General features: G+C 42.2%; 2 protein-coding genes across 2 annotated transcripts; one reads left to right on the top strand and one right to left on the bottom strand.

Moving 5' to 3' along the window:
- Nucleotides 1–1,999: 1,999 nt before the first annotated feature.
- On the top strand, nt 2,000–2,470 carry LOC105278619. Its single transcript, XM_011337829.1, has one exon. It carries the CDS (start codon nt 2,000–2,002, stop codon nt 2,468–2,470), a length of 471 nt encoding a protein of 156 aa, XP_011336131.1.
- A 5,664-nt stretch (nt 2,471–8,134) lies between these two features.
- LOC113562203 lies at nt 8,135–12,097 on the bottom strand. The gene is made up of 4 exons (XM_026970762.1): nt 12,003–12,097; nt 11,678–11,911; nt 10,816–11,189; nt 8,135–10,357 (listed from the first exon to the last, which is right to left on the bottom strand). Exons 1-4 carry the CDS (start codon nt 12,095–12,097, stop codon nt 9,570–9,572), a joined length of 1,491 nt encoding a protein of 496 aa, XP_026826563.1. The 3' UTR covers nt 8,135–9,569.
- Nucleotides 12,098–21,431: the final 9,334 nt, after the last annotated feature.

Raw genomic sequence — 21,431 nt, 5'->3', positions numbered from 1 at the left:
GGATCAATTACGGGGCAACAAGGGACACAAGTATAAACACATAATCGCACCGTTACTACCATTTGAACCTAAGAAGAAATCCGGAAGAGGATTACCTCGCGCCATGACACTGAACGACAATGCGATCGATTACGTGCACTGGGACGATCCGAACGAGCTAGTGGATCTCCTACGATTATTCGACGCTTCGCGTCAAGCCGGACACAAATCTCACGACAACGAGATGCTGTCGATCATCGAGGAACTTCGAGAAGCTGGTATCATTATAAATTGACTCGTGTATCGTCAAAACGAACCAGTCGATCAACGTCACTCGCATCGAACGAATGCCTCTCAACAAGTTTGGGCTATCCGAACGGAAAAACGACGCAATCGGCAACAATTCGCGTCATTGGGGCGAATTAGTGAGAAGTTACGTGCGCCGTAACGCTCTGTGTCGCATCGCTACGGACTTTGATGCAAAGTCGCGCAAGATTCACCACGTAGCGGAGCCCAAGGCTGATACCGACGCCGTCAATAAATTGTACTTGGAACGGTACGTTGAAACGTTGAAGAATCATCCCAAAGCGTGAGAAGGAGGAGAATTTGAGAAGAAGTTGATTGCGTTCGAGAGGGACATGAAGGAGTACCGGACCGAGCTAGACGACATTCGACAGGCGCTCACAGATCTCAAAAGTATAGACAACGGCAACCCTCCTCCACTCCCCCCCGCGGAGCATCTCCCCACTCCCCCCGCGCCACTCGAGCGCCCCCACACCGCCCCCGCGGAGCTCCAGCCTCAGCGAATGGTCCAGGAATAACTCAGGAAAGGGTACGAATAAGTAACGGACGACCGCAATGGACGAGCTTCGACGTATAAAGTTGGAAAGCGAAGGTTACAAACGGCTAACCAACGAGAATGAAAACGACGACAAACGGCTAAAGAACGGCTTTCAAATGGATATCGAACGGATAACGAACGACTCAAGAACGGTTCAAGAACGGCTTTCGAACGCTGGTGAACGGCTCAGGAACGTTAGCGAACGGCTATTGAAGCAGTAACGAACGGGTGCGAACAGTTACGAACAGGTATCGAACGGCTATTGAAGCGGTAACGAACGGGTGCGAACAGGTATTGAACAGCTAACGAACGGCTATCGAACGGATACGAACAGCTAACGAACGGCTCAGAAACAGATACGAACGGCTCAAGAACAGCTAACGAACGGATCAGTAACAGGTACGAACGGATATCCAACAGCTAACGAACAGCTTAGGAACAGGTACGAACAGCTATCAAACAGCTAACGAACAGCTCAGGAACAGGTACGAATGGCTTTCGAACAGCTAACGAACGGGTGCGAACAGGTACGAACGGATATCGAACGAATATCGAACTGATATCGAACAGCTCAGGAACAGATACGAACGGGTGCGAACAGATACGAACGGGTGCGAACAGATACGAACGGATATCGAACGGTAACAGTTTGAGACAAAATCATAATGTAATTATCTTCGCACATAATACGCGCCGACCAGTCGATGATTTGCATTCGTCAAAACATGAGCTCCGAAGGACGTAAGAAAGGTACCGTCAGTTCCGAGAAGCGGCGACTCGTTGAGGAACTGCATGCCCCGGCGAGAAGAAATTTTCCACGAAGACGGGTCATAGTTCGAGGATACGATGACCTGTGGCAGGCAGACGTAGTCGAGATGCGTCCGTACTCACGTTTCAACAGAGGTTACCACTACGTACTCACCGTCATCGATGTGTTGAGCAAGTACGCATGGGCCATGCCGTTGAAGAGCAAAGGCGGAAGCGAGACGGCTGCGGCTATCGCCTAGATAATTCGAGAGAGCAAGAGATGTCCGAAAAACTTGCAAACCGATATGGGGAAGGAATTTTATAACACTGACGTACAACAACTCACGAGGAAACAACATCAATCACTATTCAACGGATTCGGTGTTGAAGGCATCGGTCGTCGAGCGATTCAATCGTACGCTGAAAAACGCCATGTGGCAGATGTTTACGCTCAATGGGATTTACAAGTGGATCGACGCGCTACCCCAGCTCGTCAAGGAGTATAACACCCGAAAGCATCGAACGATCGGCATGCGACCCGGTGACGTAACCCCCACGGTCGCTGAAAGATTCTTAGCTACGGTGTACAGCGCGATAAAGATAGCGACTCCAGCAAAGTTCAAAGTAGGCGACTTGATACGCGTCAGCAAATACAAGACGGTCTTCGAAAAGGGTTACGCGCCAAACTGGACCACCGAGGTATTCAAGATCGTCAAAATGCAGCGTACCGACCCAGTGACCTATCTACTCGAGGACTATCGTGACAAACCAGTTGCCGGAGCGTTCTACGAGCACGTTGCATCGCGCGAGACGTGTCCAGACGTGTACCTCGTGGAGAAGGTGTTACGCAGGAGAGGTGACGAGGTCTACATGAAGTGGCTGAGATCAGGGTGCCCAGTATAAAATTGTAGTGTGTCGCCATCTGTAGGCGTTTCGTAGCTAGAAATCGCTAAGTTGATGGTGCAAAATCGCCAATTTTATAGCCAACATAATAGTGCACATTTACCCAAAATTAAAAATAAATATTACATTACAATGCAAATCATGATTTATTAATTGGTTAAATTAATTAAAATATAACAACTGTTTAAGAAAACACATTGTTTTATTAGAAGAATATTTATTTATAAAAGATTATTTAAAAAATAACTTTTATATATTTATATATATATTTTTATATATTAATATTATAAGGTACTACATGAATTTTCAAAATCATCTAATAATTTACCAATTGCGATTTCAGTTTCATTCATATTTTTAACGTCAGCATCATTTAAATTGTACACAACTTTGTAGTTAAAATCTTTGAGCATACTATCAGTTGGTTGAAAACCATCACAACAAGTATTATTTGCATAGAAGTGTAATCTAATTCGTAAAATCGCATCTAACGTAATTAACAACATTCTGTTTCTGATGTTTGTTTTGACAATATTCATTATTGAAAATACTCTCTCGACAACTGCATTACTCGAAGGCAACGATAACAATTTTAGCATAAACAATGCTAATTTACGAAAAATAAATTTTCCACCTGCATTTTTAAAAATGTACAAAGCGGGCTAAAATGTATACCTATTTTTGAGTACCTTCTCGTTGAGAATTTCAGTCCAATCAATGCTCAGTAATTTATTGTATTGATTTTCAATTAGACCTAAAGTATCCGGAGCAACAAACTGTTTAAGAAAAGGCAAAGGTAAATATGCTGTTTAGGGGACTCACCTCCGATGACCTTGACCTTGACATAGTCGTCAAGGTCACCCTCCTGAGTGACCTTCAAAACGTTTAACCGTCGCTCGTTGTTTATTAAAAAGTTAATAACAAAAGAAGTTTGATGATTTCGCACGAATTTTCAGCTGTCTACGCAAAGCAAGGACTTGAGTTTGACATATATTACAAAGATCACCTTCCCGAATAACCCGTACTAGGTTTCACCCGTCGCTCGTTGTTTGTTGAAAAGTTACTAACAAAAAATCTGTTTTAAATTGTCACCGTTCTGTTGTTAATAACTTTTTAACAAACAACGAGCGACGGCTAAAACCTTCTGAAGGTCACTCAGGACACTGACCTTGGCAACATATGTCAAGGTCAAGGTCATCGGAGGTGGGTCCCCTAAACAGCATAATTACCAAGGCAAATCCTTGAACTTCGGACGTATTTGATTTAGACACACTGTTGGAGAAACTGATTTTAGATTTTGATAAAAAGTCAGATTTGTTGATAGTCTGCTGCAGAGTTGTACACATAAGGTCTTAATGTATTTATAAGCTCATGTTTCAACTTCAAATGTAGATTCTTGGGATATAGTAATCGACGTTAATGCAGTATAATATTCTATTCCAAAATCAGCATTTCTAACTGGTAAAAATGCTAATTCATTATCTAAAGATTCGATAACCAAAGGACCCCGCACTAAACCCCATGAAATTGGCCCCCGGCGAAAATGGCTAAATTTGAAATATGTTGTACCTTTTGGGTCACTGAACAAATGTTTCCTCAGGCCAAATGTCAAAAAATGGACAGTTTCATCGTTTCAACCCTTCAAAGCCTGAGGTCAGACCAGCAAAGATATCACTTTCGGATCAATGCGGTTATCATTATAAGGGAACAATATGAATTTTTAGTGAACAAAATAGTTAAAGAATAATTTGTTTATGTGACAGTATTGTTTAAACGATTTGAAAATGTCATTGTTTACAAGAACTGATTGCTGATGTAAATTCTGTGGGAAAAATCATAACAGCGTTTTCCTATATAACGTATTATTTTTTAAAAATAAGCAATAAACAAATGGCTGATAGTGAAACCTATTCCAGTAGCCTGACCCTTAGTTATGAAAAAACAAGTACTGTTAAACAGAAACAATGATATTGAGTGTTTTTATTACACCTACGATTAGCCTATATTATAGTTACCGGAGTCTACCACGTGGAGGTTGCAGTGCGATTTTGTCTACCTGTGCCAGCTCTAAGGTGATCACACGGTGCGTCGTAATTCCGCTTAGTTGCAAAATATCATTCCTGTCCACAGGGGTATTGGAATTTAAGGCGCTTCATTTTATTATATTAGGGCCTGATCCACTGTCTACTAAAAATGTCACTGAGATAGTAAAATTATTACTGTCCAATTTGACAGCGAGTACGTCGTCCGCGCATGTTAGATTTATTGTTCTGTGTTGGTACTTGCGATCGGAATTATGGGTCGGGTGGGGCGCGTATTGGTTCCCATGGTAGCCCCTGGACTCGCGGGATTCGGCCCGTTTCCCTGCGTATTATTAAGACTGTTATTGTAAAGACGTTTTCGGCATTCAGCGAGTAGATGTCCGGGGTTTTTTAAAATATCGACACGTCTTCGAGCGATTATTATTGAAATTATTGGAGTTAGTAGATAGATTGTTTGAGTGATTTTCCCGGGGGGGGGGAGCAATGGTACCTGCGTATTGTTGTAATTCGATTGATTCTGTCTGTTAGCGATAAGCCTGCAACGATCGGCGGTATGACCGTTCTTGTGACAGTATTGACACGAGATAGACTCCGCGTTTACGCGTCGGAGAGGAGCAGAGGAGCGTTTGTTGTCGGAGGCCCGCTCTCCGAGTACCACCTGTCTTATCGCGTTTATGGTCTTGAGTTCCCTTTCCATGTCTATCGCGCGGCTTTCTACTTCTTCGAAGGTTCCCTCGTGATCCTAATTTCTGGGTTTAAACCACGTAGGAAAGAAGTTTTTAAATTATCCTCGACCGATCTTGTAAATTCTGCACTAACGTTTCCGAATTGCCGTTTCTGAGCATCTATAATCCGTTTTCCTAGTTCGCGGACCCGATTTGCGTAAGAGGCTACCTTCTCGTTATCGTTTTGACATAAATACGCAAGTCGTGCTTGTGCTTCGTAAACCGTTTCACGAGGACCATATTTATTGCGTAAAAATTCGACAAGTGATCGCAGAGAATACTTGCCCGAGTATGGATCTATGAGCATTGCCCTTTAATTTATTTCGAATGGCACGTACTAAAACTATTTCTTGCGATGGAGAAATCATGCTTAACGCTTCTTTACAACCTCCCACAAAGTGACAAAATGCAATGTTATACCCATCGAAATTAGGAACTGCTTCTAACGCGTCTCTTATTGAAAAATGGACTAATGTTCCGAGGTTCAAATCAGTACCGGTAACAATGGATGAGGTTTGGGGTGCCGGCTATCGTTCTTGCATTTGGAGAATTAGGCGTTCTTGTTGTTCAAATTTTCGTTGTAATTCGACAATATCAAATTCTCTACTCGTCGTACTTCTCTCTGCGAGACTTCTTTCAGAAGGAGGAGTATGTAATACCTTTAATTTATTCATTTTGTGTGCAACTTGCAACGTATCCCACCGCTGTCACCAAAAATGTTACGTCGTAGTAACGTGTCAAAACAATTCTCCTTTTCGGATCAATGCATTTAAGCAATTTATCCTGGGACGGAGTGTGCAGGTTGCAGCGAGATGTCTTAAATTATGACTCTTGAACGGGTGGAAGTATCGGATACGAATTCGGTATCGTGATTTCTTTGCTGTCTAAACCGAGCAACTCTCGAAACCGGTAAACTACGCGGCGCGGATCACCCTTACGAATTGTGCGGAAATCAGGATATTTATTCTCAATGGTTAGTTCTCGGAGAGAATAAGGGTTTTCTTTGATTAACGCTTTGTTAGTTTCTAATACTGCTAATTTTTGATAGAAAGGAAACGGATCTTGGTTATTGGAGAAGGCGAAACGAATCTGGTAACGGAGCTTCCTTTCCTGAACTCTACGTCCCTTCTTGGTAGGCATAGATATGATTCTAATTTATTTAATTACGATATCACGGGTTGCTGAAAGATTATTGTCGCAAGGTAGAGCCACATTCTTCGGTAGCGCCAACTTAAACGACTAGGGCCACGCTCTTCGGCAGCGCCAGTCGAAAATCCTTCAGTAACTTAAGGAAGGAAAACAATGCGAACAAGAGATCTTTTAAAAAGATAGAGAGGAAGCTTCGCTAGTGATTTCTTCGTTATTTCGTATTAGACTTTTCTAATAGACTTTATTAATATGGTGATAATCTTTGGAAACATGGAAGAATGTTAATTGATAATATAATTTCTACCTTGATCCTATAGGTGCGAGTGGCCGCAGTCTCTCTTACAGATCGCTTCCTTGGTTTATATACTCGGTTAATCACGCTTCTAACTGGACTCTATAGCGCTAATCGAACTCGGAACCGAACTCTAAATAAAAATCAGAACTGTAAAGCCGGAAAATAATAAGACTGGAAAGACTCTACTATTACTCTGCTTCTTCTGTCTATTCTTCTACTTAATTCTTCTCTGTTGTTCCGAGCGTCGACAGCCCTTTTATACCTTGGACGAAAGGGTGGGCGTTTAAAAATTACGTATGAGGGGGTCAACTTTGACCAATAAGATTCTGATAAGTATCTCGAACTTTGGGACCCACGCCGTCGTCGTCTGGTGTTATCACGGTTCTGTAATGGGGAGGTTCCGCGTACACTTCCCAGTACAGAACCTGCCCTGATCTGTTAATTTGTTAATTATGCAATTTACAATGTAAATATTGCTAATTCAGTTGCGCAGTGAATTTTACGGTGTGAAGAATACTTAACACGTTTTCGAATGGTTATTCTATCTATTCTTAGTGCGAAGATAAAATAATAAACTATTGCAGAACGATCCGTTTACACTATTCTTTATTTGGAGAGACATTCCTAGTGGCATCGCATGATCATTATAAAAGAGGTTATCTATACTAATATATAAAGAGGTAAAGTTTGTTCCATTCGGGGTAATCTCAGAAACTACTAAACCGATTTGAAAAAATCTTTCACTGGTGGATAGCTTAGATCTTCCTGAGTAACATAGGCTATGTGCAATTGTCTTGCAGCTTCTAAAAATACCGAGCGCGCGAAGCGCGCGAGGAACAAGCGCCATCTAGTATATTTATAACTAGCTGGCGCTCGGTATATTTGGAAAATATAAAGCATAAAGAACGTATTTTTTTACGACGCGCACATTTATAGAAGTTGCAAGACGATTGCACATAGCCTATGTTACTCAGAAAGATCTAAGCTATCCACCAGTGAAAGATTTTTTTAAATCGGTTTAGTAGTTTCTGAGATTACCCCGAACAATGGAACAAACTTTACCTCTTTATTATATTAATATGATTTAATAATAACACTGCAGGAATTTCCATGGAACTAGTGATAAGCGAGTGCATAGTCTCTCGTAGCCCTTTTATGGCCATGTATCACAGCGTGCGCGAGACTCAGGCGCATTCTTGTACCGTTTATTATCGCTTGTTCTAACATTGTGACATTTCGATACGGAATCGGTTCGAAACCTTGCAGGCGTAGGAACGAGGTTTTACCGTGACGTAACAAGGGTCCAAGGAGCCATTCCAAGTCAATCGTGCCACTCCTCTGTCTCTGTCTCATCACGAATCCAAATTTGGGTAAAAACATAAATTGTTGAACACCGCCTGTCATTTTTTGATATAAAAAATGGTGGATCCAATATGGCAAAGAAAATCACAATAAAAAGGTATAAAATTAAAAAAAATTGTTTTCAAAACTATAAAAAAGCATCAAATGAGAAAATTTGAAAAATATACTCTTGGCTGCAAGCTTTATAGCCAGTTATATTTGAAGATACAGGCTCACAACTTCTCTCTTCAGAGCGGCATTGACCATGACTAGCCTTATAACTTCATACTTATATATCTCGAAAAAACTCGTCCGACGGCAATCGAAAATGGATTTGAAAGATAAAGATTAGTACTATACGATGCCATTGGCAAAAATGTTTCAAACAATTTGGTTCTCCCATAATAAATTCATGAAATTGGTCGAAATAGCCATTTTTGGATCATTTAACCACAAATTACTCAAAAACCTGACGTGCTGGAGAAATTCTGCGGCCAGATTCGTTTTCAGCGACAAAAAATCTATCAGATTCTCCTACTCTGCTTTTTGTAACTAACAAAACCTAAAATTTCGCAGGTCTGTGTTATTAGCCAATTCTTTGATTATAAAATGTGAATCGTAGCCGGATAAATTGTGGAACACTATCGGAATAGTATAGGAATCTTTATAATTTAGATTACAATTCGCGTGCGCGGGACGTCTGTACCAGCCGGTCAGGTGGCAATGATCGCGAACCCGCGTGTCATCGAACGCGAACGATTTTTCACATATAGGGCAGTGTATCGCGCTATTAAATTTTTCGCGCTCGTCTCGCGTTAAATCTGCCATGGGGATATTTCTCGACAAAATCGCTTTCACGCGAAATGCTATTTCGCAGTTCCTCGGTGAACCATGCTATACAATCGATATCGCGACGGGATCGGTATCCTGATAACGACGTTCGTATGAACATCGCACGTAATAGGGGAGACCGGGGACGAAAGTAACACTTTTACTTTAGAGGTCAGTCATTGGTTACTGTTTAGAGATACAACAAAAACATTTATATATTAGGATACTCCATTTATTGGTTTATCATTACATATATGCTTCACCCCTAAATCATAAATACTTAAAAAGTTATTTTAGCTTTTCGTAACTGTGCCGATTGTTACTTTCATCCTGGGGGCCCAGGACGAAAGTAACACACTATGGGGATGAAAGTAACACTTCTAATTTTTCCAGGAAACAAAATAAAAATGTTTTTAACAATATAAAATAATTGTTATGTCATAAAAATAAAAAAACAAGAGAACAATTTATTATTATATTACTTAAAGAACTTAAATAATCTTCATTAGGCAACAAAATAACTATAGCTAAGATCACAAACAGTTTGGTATCTTTTTAACTAATTGTAAGTTTGCCTACTTTTACAAAAAAAAATATCGGTGCTTGTTCCGAATCACAATTATGACTTAGATACATAGTGAGAATTATCAATTTAAAATGAGACTAGCTCTTACAACCAAGCACAGCCTATCAACTTGAAGAAATTGCACTTTTCCTTATTTTTGGTTATCGCGTTTTTTCCCTTTTTTCTTGCTTTTATCTTTCTCTTCGCTTTTACTTTTCTTGCTTTTAGTTTTCTCTTCTTCAGATACTAAGATATTTCTCTTTACCTTCTTCCTATTATTAAATTCTTCTTCAGTAGCCATTTTTTCTGGAGTATCGGTTAGAATCGCAGTCTTTCGCCTCTTACGTCCTCTATTTGTTTGTAGTCTTAGACCTGCACGTGGGAAAGGTCGAATATCTTCGGGTGAAAAGTTGTCTTGCTTTTGTAATCCACTTGGACCTGGTTTAGGATCAGTTACTTGAGATTCCGTTTGGTTATTGTGAAGAACGTTTTCTTTTTCAATGGCCAGATTTTGATTATTGTTAGAATCGTCTTGGACAGAAGCTATCGGTGGTCGATCCGTCACAGCAGCAGGTGCGAAGTCAACAGGTGTGAATATGTTCCTATTAAATGGACTTATTCCGGTACATTTAAATCCTGCTATAGCATTAGCATCAGTGACCGCAAGAGGAAAAGCCTCTCTTACAATACCAGGAATATGGTGGATTGTCATTGTTTTGCCGGGGTTATTGCGCATCCATTTATCAGAGGCAGTGTTAATCATTTTTTTAAACGGTCCGTATACAGCACGATCTAACGGCTGTAATTTATGTGTGCAATGTGGAGGGAATGACAACAAGACGATCCCATTGTTTTTACAAAAATCAAGAGCCTTGATTAACAAGTGCGACTCATGGTTGTCAAGTAAAAGCAGGCATTTCTCTTCAAGTGTTGGTCTTGCTTGTTACTTGAAATGCTCCAAAAACAATAAAAATTCGTTTTCCTGCATCCAGCCACTTGCATTCCCAACGCCAGCAGATCCAACAGGGCCATCTCGTATAATATGATCTTGATATCGTTTTAGAAGAAACACAAAAAATGGTGGCGTATAACCTCCTTGAGCATTAATAACTACGGTTACTAACTAACCTTCCCCGCTCAGCAGACGTTAGTACTCCTACTTGTTTTGTTCCGCGCTTTGCTAAAATCTTATTTGGCTTTTGAACGGTGGTAACACCGGTTTCATCCACGTTCCATATGTCTTAGGCTCAAATTTGTACTTATCCATAACCTGCTGTAGATTATCAAAAAATTTGTTGACATTATTTTCGTTAAAACTTGTTGCACGAGCTAAGCTTGAGGGCTTCTAAGAGACAGAGATGGATGCCGTTGTACAAATCCTGCAAACCACTCCGTACCCGCTAGCTGTTTGTCATGCCATGCCGTTGAAAATTGTTTGTTATGTTTTACTGCTAACTGGTAAGCTAATCTTCTTACGTCTTTTGGCGAGAGTCCATAACATAAACTTGAGCAAGTTATAATGTAATTTTGAAGAATATTTTCCTCTTCATCAGAAAAAATACGTTTGACGCTGTGGTATCCGACTCTTGCTGATGTATCACCAGACTTCAATTTCTTGATAAATCTAGTAAGAGTGACATGGCAAAGACCATATTCTTTTGCAGCTGCTCTGATACTTATTTTACAATTAAAATGTTCTTCAGCTGCAATTTTATAATTAGTCATATCAGTAGTGCCTCTAGATGTTGTCCTTTTTCGGTTTCGTAGCATCCTAAAAGATATGTATGAAACTACAGTATGTGCATCCGCGTTATCGTACACACCAAATTTTCAAGTGGACGAAAGTAACGTTACTTTCGTCCACAGTGTCGTGTTACTTTCGTCCACAATCGACTTTTTCGACATGAAAAAAATATAACCTAAATACTACGCAAGACTCACCGATATCTATTATAAGAACTTATAAACACATTTTAGAAGAATAAACCAGTAAATAATTATATCGATATATACACTTTAAGTAGGCATAAACACAAAAAAACCAAGACAAGAAGTACTTACGTGAACAGTGCAAATGTATGATATTTCGCTCCTGCCTGTGCCACTGGCGCGATCGCTCCACGACAATTAGTTAAGAAAATAGCCGATAGAGACGTGAGTGTCGGACTATATAATAGAAACTAACCAACACATTGTATAAGGTCACAGAAGGCTTGTTACTTTCATGACGTTGTTACTTTTGTCCCCGGTCTCCCCTACCCGATGCTACATGCTTGATGACGCTGGTACAGCTTCGGATCGTCATTCGTCTTCTGCAGGATGCATTCCAAATCGGCGTACACAACGAACGGCATTCGCTCCTTTCTGTTGTAACTCGTGAAATTCAACCACTTGTTGTCTTCATCGGGTAAAACGATGGTGCACTTGTTCATCTTGTTGCAATCCACGGAGTGGGCCTCCAACATCTCGTTTGAGGAGAAGTAGTGCAGACATCTGCAAGAATAAAAAGAAAGAATTTGTTAATTTCTAGTAATGTTTAAGTATTTATTCATTATATAAAGGTATAATAACGCTACTTACTTACATCACAAATGTATTTTTGCCGTTTATTGCTGCTAAGTTGGGTGTCCACCAGCCGGGACAGGTTCCTGATGTACGCGAAATGTCCCACGTTGCCATGTGGATCCTGCACGTACAGTAAATTTACACGCTTATCCATCTTTTCATCGGCGAGTCATATCGGTACAATCATGAGTTTTTCCTCTTCCTTCTTCTTCTCTTGGATGGTATATACGTTTATGGAGATATCGTTTAGAAGCTCAAATTTTTTTATTTGCTTCATCGACACTGGAAACTCTATATCTTGGAGATTCAGCACCGTTGTGTAGTGCGGATAGGAAGATTCGCGTTCTGCGTTTCTATCTGCTAGATAAAGAGCGGTGACCACTGACCACGCGAAGCACGCATTGTCCATCGATTGCACGTTGATGACGACCCTCTTCGTCATGATCTCACGCGGAAATTTTGATGTAACACCCTGCGTGCAAGGGATTGTATTTGTTAACTTTGATGGTTAAGTTCAATATAAGCGACAATGCCCACCCACTATCGCGCTCCTGGAACTCCTCGAGAGACGCCAGAGTGGGCTCGATCACGTATTGCGCAAACCGTTCTTGCAGATCGGACGTGTAAGAGAGTTCACGATTTTTCGTATTTATACTCTTATTGGCAGTCTTCTCACCCACCACGAACTCGCCGTTGAACACGATGTTTACTTTGACATTGTATTTATCAATAGTATTTCGCACATGATCCAACACTACATCATGGGCATTCTCCAAGAATCGTCGCGGGTCAATATAGTCTTCATTAATCACCGCACCGGTCAGAAGACGATTTTCAAATGCTGTATCAATCTCTCGCCAAGAGAGTTTCGCGCTTGGAGACTGATCGGCGTGTTAGAGTTTTGTTTGTTTTGGGCGCGTCGGAGCGTGGACCGGATTGGCCCGCGTTTAGCGCCTCTGAGTGCAAGCCCAGTAGAGCGCCGCCATCTATGTTTTGTATTTTGTACTTTCATGTACATGTGTGTTTTATGACTATTGTACGTTCCGTTCTTTTCGTTCAGATAGTAAAAATTATCTAATCCTCCAAGTGTGACGTGTAGTCGTATTATTTCAAAGCTCTCCAACAGGTTATGGGCCCAGAGCGTTGAAATAAGCAGTAATAAGAAATAATACGATGGCTAATAGCGCGGACAATGTTGCTGAGCATTTGACAACGATGCGGCTAACCTGTCTCGACGGCACGAACTACAACTCATGGAAAATGAAAGTAAAGGCACAGCTAATGAGAGATGGGCTCTGGGATATAATCGAGAAGGAGCCGCCTAGCCCTGTAACTTCTTCGTGGATTGCGTCAGATCACAAAGCATACGGCACCTTGTTGTTAGCTTCGTGCGACGACCAGTTAGTGAATGTGACCACGTGTAACACTGCGAAAGAAGTGTGGACAACCCTTAAAGATATGTATGAGCGAAAGACGTTCAGCACGAAACTTTGCCTGATGCGCAAGTTGTTTAGCATGCGATACACCGGAGGACCGATGCGACAACATGTGATCGTGGTACGCGATGTAGCCAACCAGCTCAGCGACGTAGGGGAAACCGTAAAACTAGGATACATCGTAGCGGTGCTCATGAACAGTTTACTAGAGAGTTATTTTCCGATGGTGACTATGTTGGAAGGTCACAAAGAAGAGGAACTAACACTGAACTACGTTGCAGCAAAACTCGAGGATGAGTATGAGCGACGTCAGGAGGCAGGTACGGATCGTCATGATAGCAGCAAGGCACTCCAAGCGTCAAGCCGAGGAGGCAGCAATAACGGTAGTTCAAACAGGCGTCCTCACGCCAGCGACAGGGGTGAGAGCAAAAGATAGCAAGGTATGCTATTTTTGCGAGGAATCAGGTCATTTTAAAGCAAATTTCCAGGCTTATAAGCATTGGAAGGAAAAGCAAGGTCGTGGAAATAACAACCGAAAGGGCAATAAGGAGATCCACCAGCAAGAAAAATGAGAGTAGAGGCAGCGCTCGAAGTGAACATTTCCTGTTCAGCACTTATACGGAGAGTCAACGAGCACATTTCATAGGTGGCGGCTTTAGTGGACGTTGATGCATAGACTCAGGGGCGACGTGTCATATGACAAATAAACGAGACAGTCTAGTGGGTCTGCGTCCGACTAATGTGAAAATGTATTTAACCGATGGATCAATCGCCAACGCAACAGGATCTGGCGAGGTAGAACGGTGTCGACTGCCAGGAGGTGAAGTACGTGAAATAACAGCACAGGATACGCTGTATTCCCCTGATCTCGATGCCAGTTTGATCTCTGTATCTTTATTGACAAAGCGCGGTTTCCAGGTGAAGTTCGACAAGAACGTCTACACCAGAGTCTGCACCATACGACGTGGGAAAACCATAGTTGCCAGAGCCGTGAAAGAAAACAATCTCTACTGTCTTGAGTTGGAACAGCAAACAGAAAAAGCAGGTCAAGCGAGCGCGACGGCGAGTCTTTAGGAATGGCATTAAAGACTAAGCCATCGTGACGTCAAGGCCATTCGTCAGATGGCGTCTGAGGGGCTGGTGACCGGAATGATCATCACGGGCACAGGTGATAACATCGTTTGCAATCATTGCCTACAAGGGAAAATGGCTCAAAAACCTTTCCCAACTAGCGAATCACGTGCAAAGGACGTGCTTAACCTTATACACAGCGGTATGCGGACCAATACAGACAACAACACCCAGTGGTAATCGATATATGGTAACTTTTGTAGACGATTTTTCCAGATTCGCGGTCGTCAGGCTGGTACAGACAAAAGATGAAGTGAGTGATGTTTTCCAGCAGTTTGCGGCAGCTCTGCAGAATCAGAAGAACAAAAGGCTAAAGATTCTACGTACTGATAATGGCAAGGAGTACGTGAATCAAAAGTTACTCAAATTTTGTAACGACGAAGGAATTGAACATCAGGTGACCTGCCCATATACACCGCAGCAGAATGGCGTGGCCGAAAGGAAAACTCGTTCTTTAATTGAAATGGCGAGATGTATGCTTTTAGATGCTGACTTACCAAGACGTTTTTGGGGAGAGGCGGTACTTGCTGCAACACATTTACAAAATCGCCTGCCGAGTCGAAGCGTCAAGCGCACTCCACATGAGCATTGGTATGGTTCAAAACCTGATGTAAGCGCTATAAAGCAGTTTGGCTCACGGGTGTTCGTGTACATTCTCAAGGAAAGACGCCGGAAATGGGACAACAAGGCGGAAGAATGTGTCTTACTAGGCGTGGATGCTCATAGCAAAGGATATCGAGTGTGGAATCCGAAGACAGATCGTGTAACTGTTGCACGGTCAGTAAAAATCATCGAACGGCAGATAATACCACAAAAGAAGCAATCTAAGGAAAGCGTGATTCTCGAGCAAATCGTAGACTGGGATGACCTGGTGGAGTCAGAAGGGGCAGACAGTGTTACTAACGAGTCAGATTTTTTCGACGCTATCGAGGTGGAAGATGCAAGTACAATTTCTTCAGAGGATGAAGAGAAAGCAGAAGCAATACCAGAAAATCCTCTTCGTCGTTCTACGAGATCTACAAAAGGCAAATCTTCGGACAAGTTAACATACAGAGCAGAATGTGCAAGATGGAGTGCACCGGCTAGCTGGAATGAAATGATACAGTTACCCAGACAGGAACGCAGCAAGTGGTTAGCCGCAGTAGAAGAAGAATTGCAGGCGCTAGCTGAGCACGCAGTCTGGGAACCTGCTATTCTTCCGATAGGAAAAAGGACAATTACCGCGAAATGGGTATTCAAGATGAAAACAGATGCAGAAGGACAGCTTATATCTTACAAAGCAAGGTTAGTAGCACGAGGTTTCACACAAAAGTATGGAACAGATTACGACGAGACCTTTGCTCCGGTGGTACGACACGAAACAGTTCGAGCATTACTGATTGTAGCAGCTATTCGAAAGCTACATGTCAGACACCTTAATGTCAAATGTGCGTACCTCAATAGGCAGATAGAAGAGGAGCTCTATTTGGAACAGCCTCAAGGCTATCAGAGGTCAGGACAAAAAGGAAAGGTTTTGAGACTAAAAAGGGCATCTATGGTCTAAAACAGACAGCACGCGCATGGAATCGTACAGCATCAGAAGCTCTTCAGCGGCTCGGTTTCCAGCGCAGCAAAGCAGACCAGTGCCTATACATAAAACAGGACGATGAAGGGACAGAGTTTGTACTACTGTATGTAGACGACTTCTTAGTAGCTGGAAAGACATCGGAAATAACCAGAAGAATAGGCGAACAGATTCAAGATCATCTCCAAATAAAGGATCTGGGAGATGTGCATTTTTACCTCGGAGTGCAGATCGACAGAGATGAAGATGGGTCCTTTCTACTAAGACAATCTACAAAGATCCAGCAGTTGCTTGAGGAGCAAGGTTTGTCTGATTGTAAAGTTGTTGCCACTCCGATGGAAACAGGGTTTCCATCAGCAACTGTCACGAAAAGCAAGGAGCTATCGAACAATCATGAATATTGTCACGTCCGATTTAGCCACGGCTACGCACGTTACCCGACACTGACTCGAATGACTAATAAATGGGCATCAATCATGTGGTGATGGTGGTCGATCGTCTAGATCTAACGCAATGAGTTCTCCCTCTTTTCGTATGATAGTGGGGTCGCGAAGATTCCAGATTACGTCGCGATAGTAGGCTGTTCGGTTGACGAAATCTAAATGAGTTGCCGTGCAATCAGGGCATTCGAGGTACGGTTTGTAAGTGGATAGGTAGTTCCCGCAGTAATCGCATGTGAGAGGTATCTTTCAATTCCCGAGGAACAAATCATGCGTCTCCCGGTATTCACAGTTTAGTTTCTCGAGTGGCGATATTTTAAAGAGGAAACACGCGACACAGAACGCGGCGCGGTCGGTTAGACGTTGGTAACCCGGAATATAAACGCAATGCAGAATTTCAGCCCGTTCGAGGAAATCGAGAGTCGAGTTTCGCGGGCGACGATTAAATCTCGGGCACATCTATTAACACGTCGATTAGTCTAATCCGAATCTATTTCGAGGGGTTTTTCGGCCGTTCCCCAGTGTGCTGGTACCGGTCCGTCGTAGAGTGTATGGAGAAGTTCGGCGCGGATTTCAGAATATCGAGTGCATCACGGATCGTTAGGCAGATATTCGAATGGTAGCATCCAAGGATGTCGGAAGTCAATCGGAATTAATTTATATTCGGGTTTAGTTGGAGTAAAAAGGCTCTCATATTCCGGATCTAAATGCTGCGGTTCGATCCCGAGGTCTGGAGAATAATGAATTTGATTCGTTGATCCCAAGTATTGTAATAATTGGATGCGCGCTCGCTTCTTTACACCCCATCTACGATTTCTTTTCATGGGGTTGAGAATGGATCGAAACAAGAACGAGAGTGCGAAAGAACGCTGCTACAGGTTCTTGGCTTACTGAGTACGCAGGCCGGTGCGGAAGAACGCTGCTCGTGCCTTTGTTACTCAGAGTGCAAAGCAATTCGAGTCCAACTCAAATGATGGGCGGAGTGCGTGGGAGTGTTAAGAAAAGCGTTTGGTTTGAAACTACACATATTTATATTTTACCAAATGAAAATTGTTACAAATGTCTAACAAAAGAAAATAAGAATACGAGAGTCTTTGAATTGGCGAAAAACGGAAATTGCGGATCTGAGTTTGATTTTCCAATTTACCTTAATGTAGAATCGAACTCTAAGTTATTCAATACCCAAGACTTTTAAAGTACACGATCGGAAAAATGATTACTTATTATTGAATTTTCTGGCCTTCTGCAGGCCCTTTTATATCGTGGACGAAGAGGCGGGTGATTGAAAATATCGATGGTGGGACTGATTTTCCACCAATAATGTTTAGGAAAATCGGGCCCGCGTCTTCGTCTCAACGTTATCTCGGTCTATGGAGGGAGGCCCTTCGCGTAAACATCCCCGTACAGAACCTTAATACCTGAGTTAATTAATTACGTAGTTCGCCTTATGATTATAATATTTTCCTCTCGATATTAATTTCCTGATTGCAAAATGGATCTTCTGGGATTTTGAATGGTTGTTGTATCTGTTTTTAATCCAAAGATATGTGTATTAAAAGAAATAATGCTTATTTTGAAGACTGTAATCGTATTAAATTCCGTCTATATGATCATTTGCATTCAGGAAAATAATAATATAAAATTTCCGAAATTATAAAATAACTATATATATATATATATATATATATATATATATATATGATATTATATATATATTTTGATTAAGGTGACTTTTACTTATATATTTTGAGGTTTTAGAAAGTGCTAGAAGGTTCTAGAAAGATGCTGGTATGCGCGGATGTTTACACTATTTATTGCCGGGCTCGCGATAACGCTCGCTACGGCTAGCAGGCTTGCCTGCCAGAGCCTTAGAAGATCGTTCGAGAACCTTCCATCCGATGAAGGGCTACTAACGTAACAACTACAATGTTTTGTGTATGCTGATTGGGCGGGTGATCTACGTGACCGAAAGTCAACGAATGGCCATTTATTTTCAATTGGTAGCAGTACTATCGCATAGTCCAGCCGTAAGCAGAGCATTGTGGCGCTATCCTCAACCGAAGCCGAGTATGTGGTAGCATCACAGGCTTTGAGGGATTTTATGTGGTTACGACAACTTATGCATGATCTGGGAAAAACAGCGAAAGCACCCACAACAGTCTACGAGGATAATCAAGGATGCATAAAACTAGAGGAGTCAGAGAGATGCAAACAGCGGACAAAACACATTGATGTCCATCATCACTATTTACGGGATCTACGTGACAAAGGCTTCATCAGGATGCAGTACTGTCCTACTGAAGAGATGACTGCGGATTGTCTTACGAAGCCCTTATGTCGTGATACTTTCGTGAGATGTTGCGAAAAACTAGGATTGAAGGACTAATACTTGCGCTTCTTCGGCGATAAGGGGTGTTAGAGTTTTGTTTGTGTTGGGCGCGTCGGAGCGTAGACCGGATTGGCCCGCGTTTAGCGCCTCTGAGCGCAAGCCCAGTAGAGCGCCGCCATCTATGTTTTGTATTTTGTACTTTCATGTACAGGGTGGGGAAAAATTATTGGTCAAGCTTTCGCCAGTCGATTCTACTCGTCGAGATCGCCAACATTGCATCATAAACATGGTGCCGCAAAATTAACTTTCAAGGTCATTTTCAATGTCAAATTTTTTTATTGGCTTAGTCAATTCTACTCGTCGAGCTGAACAAAAGTCTCAAAGGGACCATATGCCGGAAATCAATATTTCAGAGAGAAATCTTCGTTTGAAGTTTTTTGCTTGAAATTAAAAAAAAATCGATTTTTATGAAGTCAGAAAATAAATCTGATGCTTATAAAGTTCTTAAAATCATGTTCTGAACATCCTGATCATGATTAGCGAAAATCACCCCCCAAAAATAACCCTGAAAAATTTGTTTTCAAGGTCAAAAATCTGCTTAATCTACTCTTAGCGCTACCCAGGAACAACGACGTGGACGTGGTAGATTTCTGTTTCCTTCGGGGTGACTTGATTACAGTGAGTTCCCTCGCCTCTCACCTCGGGGTGACTTGATTACAGTGAGTTCCCCTTGCCTCTCATTTTATCGTCGTCGACGCTACCTACGAACAAACAGAACTGACCCATCGGCCTCAATAGCTCTGAGCAGTTGTGCTTGTCTGCCAGCTTCAATGTGACCACCACCGTTATCAATGCAAGCTTGGAGTCTCTCCACCAAATTATCTCGCACTCTACGGAGCACAGCTCGATTTCGTGCTAAAGTAGAAACCGCCTCTTCAATGCAATCTCGTAAATCCTGAGCTGTCCTTAAAGCCCTGCTTGACCCATAAACAATCGCTTTCAGAGCTCCCCAGAAATAAAAGTCCAGAGGGTTCAGGTCAGGTGAACGGGCGGGCCATAAGTGTGGCACAGGATTACGACCAATCCATCGAGTTCCAAAAACTCGTTGTAAAAAAGCGCGGACTTGCCTGCCGAAATGCGGTGGAGCACCGTCATGCATTAAAAAAATTCGATTACGGGCATTCCTCGGAACCATACGTCGCAGTCGATTCAGGAGAGTATGACGTAGAAACCGCAAATACTCAACGCTTGACAATCGGTTTGAGAGAAACACAGGAGCAATATAATCATTCCCGAGTATCCCTGCCCAAACATTGACTGAAAAACGGCCCTGCTGAACTCTTTGGACCATTGCGTGTGGATTGCGTGTGCGCCAGATGCGAACATTTTGCCGGTTCAAAATGGAAGTGCTGGAAAAACTGGATTCATCAGTGAACACTATATTTTTCAGAAAGTGCCGATATCTTCGGATCTTGCGAAGCATCCACCGACAAAAACGAAGACGAGCTGTGCGATCACCAGGTCGTAACTCATGCACTACCTGCACTTTGTAGGGTCATAGGCCTTCCTCACGGAGAATGCGCAAGACTGTTTTATAATCAACCCCTACTCGCGCGCCTATGCGTCGTGATCCCATGGCAGGATAAGTTCGAGCTAGAGCAATCACACGTTCCTCAATTCTCCAAGACACACGAGGACGACCTGCCCTACGGTGGCCAGCACCTGCAAAATTCATTTGCTCCTGATCATGTAATCGTTCATCGAGTCGTTGAAATTCTCGACGATCAGGCACGGACCCTGGACGTAATGGTCTGCCATTAGCTTGGCGTCGCAACCAACTAGCATAAAGAGCTCGTGCTCGTGTGTAATTACCATGAGCACGATCAATTGCTCGAAGCATTAGACGTTGGTCACGCCCATCCCGAAGCGCCCGATCACGACCACCACGGCCACTACGTCGAGGTATGCTACAGCAACGTTATTCTTAGAAAAAATTTGGTAAAAAATTAAAACAATTTTTTTAAAATTTTACACTGAAAATTGATTCAAGATCAGCGGCGGTCTTCTAATAATCACGAAAAAGGTCTGAATATGGATGGAAAGCTTCTTAAGCACAAGTAACGAATGTCTTATGGAGCGATATATTATTCCTCTCCGAAGCAAATGACCGTTGCTTTAAGGAACCAACAGCCGTTGAAATGTTACTGGGTGCCAAGATACCCCGAAGGGAACAAAAATCTACCACGCCCACTTCGTTGTTCCTGGGTAGCGTTAAGAGTAGATTAAGCAGATTTTACATTCATCACAATTAATTTTACGAAATTTTTTGGCTTCTAAAAACTTCAAACGAAGATTTCTCTATGAAATATTGATTTTCGGCATATGGTCCCTTTGAGACTTTTGTTCAGCTCGACGAGTAGAATCGACTGAGCCAATAAAAAAATTTGACATTGAAAATGACCTTGAAAGTTAATTTTGCGGCACCATGTTTATGATGCAATGTTGGCGATCTCGACGAGTAGAATCGACTGGCAAAAGCTTGACCAAT

This window comes from Ooceraea biroi, chromosome 6, assembly GCF_003672135.1.
Source record: "Ooceraea biroi isolate clonal line C1 chromosome 6, Obir_v5.4, whole genome shotgun sequence".
NCBI classification, from domain to species: domain Eukaryota; kingdom Metazoa; phylum Arthropoda; class Insecta; order Hymenoptera; family Formicidae; genus Ooceraea; species Ooceraea biroi.
Note: the sequence above shows the minus strand (reverse complement) of the source record. Positions and strands in the feature narration are given on the sequence as shown.

What these genes read in the sequence shown, in the direction of transcription:
- LOC105278619 (XM_011337829.1), top strand. Translation starts at nt 2,000, where the DNA reads ATGTGGCAGATGTTTACGCTCAATGGGATTTACAAGTGGATCGACGCG.
- LOC113562203 (XM_026970762.1), bottom strand. Translation starts at nt 12,097, where the DNA reads ATGGCAACGTGGGACATTTCGCGTACATCAGGAACCTGTCCCGGCTGG. An exon ending in GGCAAAAATACATTTGTGAT is followed by an intron (nt 11,912 to 12,002) that starts GTAAGTAAGTAG and finishes TTATTCTTGCAG; the next exon opens with ATGTCTGCACTACTTCTCCT. An exon ending in GCATGACAAACAGCTAGCGG is followed by an intron (nt 10,358 to 10,815) that starts GTACGGAGTGGT and finishes TCAAGTAACAAG; the next exon opens with CAAGACCAACACTTGAAGAG.